General features: G+C 40.3%; 1 protein-coding gene across 2 annotated transcripts in view; it reads left to right on the forward strand.

Annotated features, from left to right (window-relative positions):
* Nucleotides 1-8,861: 8,861 nt before the first annotated feature.
* The window catches only part of LOC111864420, a 724,828-nt gene continuing 722,852 nt past the window's right edge, over nt 8,862-10,837 (forward strand). For both annotated transcript variants that reach the window (XR_004513022.1, XM_033751420.1), the window contains exon 1: nt 8,862-9,308. Coding sequence is in view for 1 of the 2 variants with exons in the window: in XM_033751420.1 (XP_033607311.1) it covers nt 9,296-9,308 (13 nt within the window). In the remaining variant the exon portion in view is untranslated. The remainder of the gene's footprint in view (nt 9,309-10,837) is intronic.

Genomic DNA, 10,837 nt, shown 5'->3' on the forward strand with positions numbered 1-10,837 from the left:
AGAAACTGCCTTCTAAAAGAAGCTATCGAAGGAAAGATAGATGGGCGGATAGAAGTGACAAGAAGACGAGGAAGAAGACGTAAGAAGATGCTGGATGACCTTGGGGACAGAAGAGGATACTGTCATTTGAAGGAGAAAGCTCTAGATCGCATTAAGTGGAGGAATTGTTTTGAAAGAGACTGTGGACCTGTCGTCTTGACAGATTACTGATGATGATGAGTGTGCGGAACTAAAGTATCCTAAGCGTGACCTTAGATATCAGTGGTTCCGTTTCTAATTTTCATTCGTTTTCAGGTTATAATTGTATTATTTTCTTGGGATATAATGACTATATATCCATGATTAAACCGAGCAAAACCACAACGTCAATTAGAACAAGAAATTCTTGAAGAACAAATCGCATATTTCCTTTTCATACGACACGGATCGTACAGATAACGAAAAAATTAAGGGGGTACACAGACACACGCACACGCAAGCAACAAGTTGATGTGAAAAGGAATGTGTGTACAGACACACAGACAGCAAGATGATCCTATAAGCCTCCTTTTATGTTTGCGAGGTAAGGGAAGTAGGCTGAATCCGACTCCATTTTGTTCTTTTTTTTTTAATTCGCCTAGTGGGAGGTGGAGTCCAGTTGGGTTCACTCGGCACGGAGGCCACTGATTTACCTATTGTGCCTGCCCCGGGTGATTATGATGATGGAGAATTTGGTGGAATGAAGATTGGCAGGGGAAACCGAAGTACTCGGCGAAAATCTACCACAGCGCCACTTTGCCCACTTGACAAGACCCGGGTTTCAACTCGGCCAGCCGCTGTGGGAAGCCAGCGACTAACCGCTTGAGCTATGGCGAAGCCTTCTATTTCCTTCGTTTAGTTATTATGTTTGAAATAATATCTTCTTACCTTCTGTGTTAAGATCACTATTACTATACAGGGAGTCCAGTACTAAACAAATATCAGAGTCTTCAGAATGTGCTGTTGGTTGACGCCATATCATGGGAACAGCGAAGGTTACGCCTTGTCCTTTCAACCATGCGTCTTGTTAACACAGGCCTATGAAGAACAGCTGTATGAAATAGATACTAAAGGGTCCTGTCGATGACGTATAATATTTTGGATTACTGGATTATCGTCCGTATTCCATAGAACATTAAAGAACATAACGGTTCAGAAAATAGATCTGTTTCCGTCCTCAGATCATGTTCAGTGACTGGGATCTTTCTAACGGTCCAACATATTGGTGTCTCTTACGCCCTCATCTGAAGAAAGAAACACTTCCAGTTTCGGAAACACTGTGTTCTTTAGTGTTCTATAAGGAAAAGGTAAAGCTATCTCTGGAACAGGCCATGGAGGCCCATAGGTTTGTGAGATATCGAGGCTCCTACATTTTTTCGAGACAGTCGGCTCACAGATGGCGGTGAGGTTGTCAGCCTTATGCGCCGGCCTCCCTTTACCCCAGGAAGATTCCTGGTACTCATTTCTGTTAGAGACTGAGTCGACCCAGGACCATAGAACATATTATACAGAACTGTGGATAAAGTACAACAATCAAGTCATCAAGAAAGTGGTGTGAAATCTACAAAATTTTAAATCCAAATTTGAGATCGGCATATTGAAATCAATGAAAATGGCTCGTTCTTCTTTTCTGTCCGTTAAAACTTGTATTAAATTTGTAACGCCATAACGACTGTGTTGACAGAACTGTATTCGGTTTACTTGTTTCGATTGGTTGCTGGTATAAAATCATCAAACGCCATCTTAATGTTGACATTGAGGATGTTCGTTAGGCTAGTCTCAGATCTCCCACTAGCTGTATCCAGGTTCGGTTCCTGGCGTTCGACGTAAATGAAATAGATTTCAATGGACGGTTCAGGTGTTTGGAGAATCAGACGTAAAGAATAAATGAAAGAATTACGTAAAATCCATTGAGAGGGTGATGAATAATAAAAGGATAAGAGGAGAGCTGTTGGGGTTTTGGTAGATGACACGGGGGGAGGGGGATAAGAATTATTTATGAAATAGCCAGAAGTTGTAAGAAAATGGGCTAGGACCAAAGTGAGATACCTGGAATAAGCAGTAAAATTGTAAAAGAATTTAATATGGCAGCAAAAGACAAACATAGTGAAGAGTGGGAGTCAGTCATAAAAGTGGTCAAGGTTCTTAGAGGACTGTCAAGTTAAGGAATACACATATCATCACAGAAGCTTCTTGACATGAAAAATCAAGGACAAAATTATCCGTTACAGACACAAACTTTTCAAACTTCTTTAACATATTTTGTGAGCAGTTTTATGTATGAACAATGCCTTTTCCTTCGTAATATCCATGGAAATTCTTTGTAGTTTCCATGGAAATTAATTATTTGTATTTAAACTATCCCTGTAACAGGCCTTCAAGGCTCATAGGGTTGTGAATGGTCGAGGTTCCCAGATGGCGGTAAGGTTGTCAGCCTTACGAGCCGGTCTCCCTTTACCACCAGGAAGATTCCTGGTACTCATTTCTGTTAGAGGCTGAGTCCAACACAGGGCTACAATGCGGCTGGAAGGATCAGGTCAATTAAAAAAATCCAATGACATCATCGGGAATTTAACCCGCGACCTTCCTGCTTGTAGCATAGTGCCTCAACCAACTAAGCTACAGCGTGTCCCCTAATTCTTTGTAGTGCCCATGGAAATTAGCATGATTTTTGAAGAAAGCAGTCTTCTGGGATTTGGCACCGTGTATATGTGGTGTTAACCGACGTTTCGGAGGAACGTATCGCCTCCATCTTCAGGGTAGAAAAAAAATAAGAAATCTGCAAGCGAAGAGACCGTGAGAACCGGTAAAAGCAGACACAGACACACACGGTGCCAAATCCCAGAAGACTGCTTTCTTCATAGTCACCGCCGTGAAAGCCTCAAATCTTACACAGCATGATTTTTACTGGGAAAATCAGAGAGAAGGCACGAGATGTATATATTCACGGAGTTCATTCAGGGCAGATGGTTAATATTCCTAATTAAGATATTTCGTTAATAGCGCAGAGCAGATTAATGTCCTTGTGGAATACAGGTAATGGTCAAGATAATGAAACACTAATGCTAGATATCTTCCCCAACAGAGAGGGGCTATGGGCACGTGGCTGAGGTACGAGATAGCAAATCCGGACATGTCCGATGCACCCTAAGGATCCTGCAGAGAGAAACATTTCCGGACCCCTTGAACCAACCTTTCGACCTATCGTAGCGAAGAAAAGAAAGGAACCGGTTCATCACAATGCACACGCGTATGTGCTCCCTAAAAACTTCTTTGTTATGAATGTTGAGGCACGCTCAAGTGTTGCATCTGAGATTCTCACGGCAGTGTCTGTGAAGCCACGCCGTGTAGTCTGGTAGAAGTTTAAGAAAAGTTATTGTTTCTGCCTTCAGGGTCGTAGAGGCGTAAGCCAATCAATGGAACAGCGAGATGCAAAGGGAGAAACGTCCCTGTTGGTTGTTTATTTTACTCTTCGACCCTGACCATAGACGCAGTAAATTCCTGCGAAAATTTCTGTAAAATTCTACAAGATTACACGGCGTCATATCTGAGAAGTCATTATTCTTTATACGTACGTATTGAGTAAGATCTGTAGTGAAATTTGATATTGGCTTCTTGACTGCCACGCCGTGTAATCTTGTAGATCTTTACCCTGTTGTTAGAAGAGCGAAAGGCAAGGAGATAGCCTGTTTTTCTTTTTATTTTTTGCTCAGAAGTTTGAATTGTACGGGCGTTGAGTGGAATAATTTATGGAGGTTCGCTCTTGTACCCTGAAGATGAAGACAGTAGATCCCTCCGAAACATAGGTAACTTTATACAAGACTAGACAGGGTCACATTCCGTTCTTCGTAACAAATGTATTTCCTCAGCAGCTGTTAGCTATTTCGCATTCGAATATACGTAATTTGTTCATGCATCCCGAAAAATCGTAACTCTGTTAAGGATCATGTGCTCCAGTTCCCAGCGTTACAGCCTAGAGTCACTAGATCGATACTCATGTTAGAATTCCAATTATATATTTATTTATAAAATGGCGACTTTGTTGGACGATTCCTTACTTACGGTTTGTGTTTCATTGTCCTTCCAGCAATAAATTCTGCTTTCCCAGCTCATCCCTCAATTAGAGTGTGGTCTCCTGAACGTCATCATGAAGTTCGGAAATATTTCGACGTTTCGGAGGAATATATCACCTCCAGCTTCAGATTAAAAATGTAAACCAAGCAAGATACCAGCAGAAACGGGGGGAGACGAAGTTTAAAGGATATAAGAGATGTGTTCTTCCGAAACGTCGTGTTCTCTCCAAAATACACGGCGTTAGAACCAAAAGGATCGTTCTTTTCAATGTAACCACCATGAGAACCTCGAATTCGACTTCCATCATTTAAATATGTCAAACAGATGATTTTTGTCTGAAAAATATCATCTCCTGTGATATGACGCCGTGAAGTTTGGTAAGTGCTTACCGAAGATTCGGAGGAACGTGTTGCTTCCATCTCTGAGAGCAGATCTAGGCAATATGACCAGAAGTTTCGTGATAATTTACAAACATTTTTGTCGATGTCACTGAAATTCTTTTATGTAGGTTATTCGAGCCTACATAGCCTAAACATTAGGTCGACATGTTAAGAAGTCTTCTAACATTTAATACACTAACACGGTAATTAGAATAAAAAATTATTTATTAAAATGTATAAGATTTTGTAAACTTTCTATCATTTACATTTTCACTTTATGGTACTTCCAATATAAAATCTGTTTTTGCACACCTAGACAGGCACATTTGTAATATTATAATAGGCATTAGGCGGCGTTCGAATTCCAGCAAGGCAAAGAGAATCTTCTTTTCTTCAAAGTGTCCTGGGGTCCACTCAGACTCCTACCCATTGGGTATGGGGGACACTTTCGGCAGGAACAAAGTGCTAAGATTAAGAATTCATAGAGCTAAACCTCTACCCATACACATTTTCATGACTTGGTACATACGTGATTAAGAACAGGAACAAATTTATTTTGACGTAATATATAAACCTTAAACTGTTCTAGACTGAAACAAACAAGAAATTCCCCCTCCAAATTATGACAACGCCGTTTCAAGTGAGCGTCGAAACTGTCTTAATAATAATATAATTATCATGGATAGACTTTCAGTACCTGCTTAGTGAAATATGTACTAAACACAAAAAGATGTAAGACCAGAACAAAAAATACAAATTATCTGCTGGTTGAGGAAGAAACTAGTGAAATGCTACATTTGGAGCATAGCTCTGTATGGGGCTGAAACATGGACACTTAGGGCAGTAGATCAGAAACATCTGGAAAGTTTCGAAATGTGGTGTTGGAGAAGAATGGAGAAGATCAGTTNGACCTTGTGGAGAGAAGAGGATACTGTCATTTGAAGGAGAAAGCTCTAGATCGCATTAAGTGGAGGAATTGTTTTGGAAGAGACTGTGGACCTATCGTCTGACAGATTACTGATGATGATGATCTATACAGAATTAGAATATAGAAATAATTATAAACATCATTTGACGAGTGCAAGGCACACTGCTACCAGAAACAGAATGGAAATACGGACCAAGAAGACAATGGATAATTGGGCTACCTAGAAGCGCAAGGAATAACGAATTTTGGACTGAATTTATGATAGCCCAACCAACATAAACAGTGATACCGGTAGCGATGATAAAGAAAGCATAAATTTTCGAACTAAAATATATTATGCAGGGCTTTAGTTGTACGCAGATTTCATTGAAATTTGTAATTGCCTTCTCCAACATGTCGCGTGTACTTGTGTTTCATCTAATGATACAGTCATTAAGTCAGACTGTAATTGAGTCCAACGACTAATGAATGGATTAGAAAGTAAGCTGTCTTTTCTAAATTTGAGGGTCAATCAGGACTGAAAATGCTCAGAAAAACTAAGAAACACCTCAGTCAGCATAGGCGACCTTTGGGCCAAGGTTTGAACCTATGACGTCCTGAATATGAAGCAACAATGACAAAAACAAGGCTATGATGGTTGATATATATATGTTGTCTCATTTTTAAGTTCATTATGTAATTTTAGTTAGGCCCTTTGGTAATGTACATTCATTTTCTGCTGATGTTAGCAGAGGAATTTATAAATACTTTATTCTGCAACCAGCCAAGCACCGGAGCAGAATGAAGTCCCCAACTTAATATTTAGAAGCATGGTATTGTGTTGCCTGGTTAAGATTTTTGTACACCTCGGGCCATGGTGGAATGTTCATTAACAGGGGCAAACCAAAGAAACTTTGGAAAAAAAAAAAACTATAATGCTATTTCATCAACGGCGAATCTGTATTGAACCCAAGATTTCGCGGTGAGGCACCAGCGTGTGACGTCTGAGCACTGCAATATGAGACCATGGCCCATGTCGGACAACGCCTACGTCAAATGCTCTGTTTCTAATTTTTGGTGTGCGTGCTGCTCGCCATTGCAAGCAGGTGTTTTCTGCCATCCTATTGTGAAGTGAAACGAAATAAATTCTCCGTACGAATGGAAAGGCTAGGAAAGGATAGGGAGTACAGAATAAATAACAAGAAATCGGTGTAAGATGCTGAAATTACGTGCTCAGATATGTCTGAAATCTGAAGCATATTTTGTAATTACCAGGGTAGGTTTTCCTCTGCGTTTCCATTGCAAGGAATTGAAGCGCAGCTCTAATATGATATAATATAGGGGCACGCTCTAGGCGTTGCTGAGGCACCTCGCTACAAGCCGGAAGGTCGCAGGTTCGATTCTTGGTGATGTCATTGAATTTTTAAACTGACCTAATCCTTCAAGCCTCACTATAGGCCTGAGGTCGACTCCACCTCTAACAGAAATAAGTACCAAGAATCTTACTGCTGGTAAAGGGCGGCCGGCGCATAAGCCTGACAGCCTCACCGCAATTTGTGAGCCCATTGTCTAGAACATGTGGGAGCCTCGAAATCTCAGAATCGTATTGGCCTCCACGGCCTCTTAAGGGGATAGCTTTATTTTTTTTAACATTTTGTATAATATAATATAACTATATGGACGGTAGTGTGTTCTGGGATGTGACCCTAAGTAGTCTGGAGGACGTTTAATGACGTTTTGGCTGAGCATTCTGCCTCCTTTCCAGGTTGGTAAAATGGTATGAATAGAAAGAGATGGCCGGATTCAGGACTTTCAGCGCACCAATAAGGAGGACGCTAACAGAAATTGATGAAGAAAGCAGTCTTCTGGGATTTGGCACCCTGTATAAGTGGTGTTAACCGACGTTTCGGAGGAACGTATCGCCTCCATCTTCAGGGTAGAAGAAAATATAAGAATTCTGCAAGCGAAGAGACCGTGAGAACCGGTAAAAGCCGGTTATACTTATACCACTTATACAGGGTGCCAAATCCCAGAAGACTGCTTTCTTCATAGTCACCGCCGTGAAAGCCTCAAATCTTACATAGAAATTGATGAGCTTGAAAAGGCCACTTTGCCATAATAGAGAGAGGGGATATACATTATAAAGGCTTTGAGGGGACCATCGGGCGATAGAAGGAAATAAAGATTAAGGAAGAGGTGGCCTATTTTAGTGCAGAACAAATGGATGAACGGGGTTGATGACAGAATAGTTGAGAGGGGGGGAATAAGAATCAGAAAACAGGTGTTTAAAATTCTTGATAAAACTGCTGTGCTTCCGTTTTTAGTTTCAGTATTTAACGTGCTTCATGTACTGTCTTCGCTCGCTTGGAAACTGGGATCGTGGGTTCGAATCCCACTCATGGCATGGATGTTTGTGTGCGTTTTTCTGTGTTTGAGTACAGGTAGAGGCCTTGCGACGAGCTGATCATCCGCCCAAGGAGTCCTACCGAATGTGTAAGACCTAGAAAAACCGAAGTGAACGGAGTTCATGGAGGTAGGCCTAGGCCCACTGGGGCTCTAGTGCCAAGGAAAAAAAAAATTGACGTGCAGTCTCATGCATGCTCTTGTTTATCTGTAACGTATTTTTTATATAATACGTGTTAATGGTCCGGATGATTACTTGTTTATGTACTTACTTCACGGTGCTGGGTTGTCTATTTTCTAAAACACGACTTTCTAAGATGAATCGAAGATGAAGAGACCTAATTGTCTTCCTCTTGTATTTATTTGAAGTGTGTGAAGCCAAAGTACAAATCCCTTTTCAACCTCTGTTTTAAAGTGCATGGATTTTTTTTTTATTTATAGGCACTTCACATAAGATTTCCCCGTAGAGTTTAGATTCTCTCTGGGACATTTTTCTGTGTTACGACATTCGCATTGTAACACGTTTTAGAACTACTGTCTTTATGAGAACAAGCGATTCTTTATATCTGTAACCGACATAGCCCAGCTTTACCGTAACAGCTGCGTTCAGATTTTTAGAAATGTGTTTGTAAATATGTCTGAATCCTGAGCCTAGATTCGTTAACCATTTCAGTTGATGGATAATTTCGACATGGTTATATCGGGCGAGTTTACTTCCAGGAAAATGTGACGATGGAAGCTCAAATTTTTCTCATTTCTTTCCGCGTCCTTTCATAACATTTCTGGTTCTCTATTTACTGTCATTGAACGTCATGTAGCTTCAGTTACTCTTTGCTTCGTCAATATCTACGTACAAATAAATAGAAGTTTTATATTCCCTTAAAAGTGAAGCCTTCAAACTGTCATTATTTTCTTGATGCTCAAATGGTGAATCAGTTGTCTGTCTCTCACGTATAGAAAGGAATACAGTGGAGTCACGCCAACTGACACAGGCTGCTAGCAATAACAAGAGAGTTGTCTTGTCCTTATGAAGGTCAGCGCAAGGCGGGCTAGTGCATCAGTTTTCTTTAAGACGCGCATCGAAATGGGCGGTTTGAAGGTAGTTCGGGCGGTATGTGTGCAGTGATTAGGCCGGTGTAATTTTATTGATGCAAGTTCAATTAATAATAATCGTTATCTCGTGTGCTGTGAATGTGTTACGATAAATTTTAGTGTGTGTGTGTGTTTGTGGAGCTTCCAATTATAGTGTGTGAATTTCCAAATCGTGTTTTGTTGTAATTTCATAAAGAAACGACTGTGATCTCAAAGATAGATAGTTATAAATCTGACGGTACAGATTTGAAAATATATCTAAAGCGGACGAGTTTGGTAGTTAATTTATATACGAAAAAAGAATTCACGTCCTACACAACTAAATCATTTCTCGGATTTATCTGATCAGCTGAAATGTTTCGAAGTGCCGTGTGCAAACTGAAGTTCGTTTTGTGCGAGATCAACGGAGTAGAAACTGAACATGTTCCAGTATGGTAAGTCATTTCACAGAATCACAAGCTAATATATTAATATATTATCGGACTCTTATAATAAAATGTGTTTATTGGGATTCAGAACGTGGGTAAATAATGTTACGTTGTGTTTGCAAGCATTTTAGAATGAAAAGGTGTAATGGTGAAATAGGGCTGAAGGGCTGAACAACGTTTTCAATCAAAATAATGTGAAACGTACCAAATGGTCCTAAATAAATTTTATGGGTGACTGTAGTAGCGAACAATAATAATAATTCAGTTATTATTTATTTACCTGCTAACTTGACAGCCCAAAGGACAATTACTAAGTGAGTACGAATAAAAGAAAAGAATCATAACACGCACAAATATANACCTTGGAGCTTATATTTATGGCGATGTAACATTCATAACTTACCATCGCAAGTTAAAAATTGAGGCAAGAAAGCAGAGAAGGAATAATAATATTTAGCAAATTATAGTTCATAGAGAACCGGGAAATGAATGTTGCGGTAACGTACTCTTTTAAAGACAAGTAAATGTGAGTTGCATAACTGCCAGTAGCATGAATCAAACTTGATACATATTTGAGTCTAACCTCATAGAGCAAAATCTTCTTTCAGATCTCTTTTTTTTGGGGGGGGGGTGAGACTAAGTCCTTGGTACGTCAGCCACTAACTGTCCTATTGCACCAGCCTCGGATGATAGATGATGATGAGTGTGAAGCAGTCGGTGGAATGAGAACTGGCAGGGGAAACCGAAATACTTCGAGAAAATTTTCCCCAGTGCCACTTTGTCCATCATAAAACCCACATGACCTGACCTGGCCACGAACACTGGCCGTCGCAGTGGGAAGCTGGCGACTAACCGTTCTTTTCAGCATAATTGAATAGTAAATTAATATTGAATTTAGTCTTAACGTAGAGAAAAATTATTGTCTTCTGTAAGTCGTAAACACCATAATTATACCACGTAGCTTGGTTTACATGACCTTGGAAGCAAGTAGCTCTGAGTTATATTTTCCAATCTTCTTTATTTTATTAAAGTCGTACTTAAATAAATCATATATATATATATATCACCGTTACAAGCATTAAGTCACAGACTGGTCTCTGTGGACTCAGTTAAGTAAAATAATTTATGAGGTAAAATACCCATAAAGCAGAGCCTGGGTAACTCACTCGGTATAGCGACTGGCTACGGGCAGGATGACCGAAGGGTCGGAGTTCGAACTTCTGTTGGAGCAAGAATTTTCACTCCTTCATGTTGTCCAGACCGGCTCTGAGGCCCACTCAGCCTCCTATCCAATGGGTACGGGGGTCTGTATCCCCTGGGGTAAAGCGGCCGGGGTATGAAGCTAATCGCTCATCTCCAACTAGTGCTGACGTCAAGAAAACGTGGGTCTATACATTCACTCCCCCAATACTTCTTTATGGTGTAATGCTTAATTAGTTAAGCACAGAGACAGCTTTACCTTTTTGTACCTTACCCTCAAAGGCTTCCGCGAAATGTAATAACCATTAGGAGAGGCCACCTCCTGCCTTCAGGTT

The sequence above is a fragment of the Cryptotermes secundus genome, unplaced genomic scaffold (genome assembly GCF_002891405.2).
Source record: "Cryptotermes secundus unplaced genomic scaffold, Csec_1.0 scaffold511, whole genome shotgun sequence".
NCBI lineage: Eukaryota > Metazoa > Arthropoda > Insecta > Blattodea > Kalotermitidae > Cryptotermes > Cryptotermes secundus.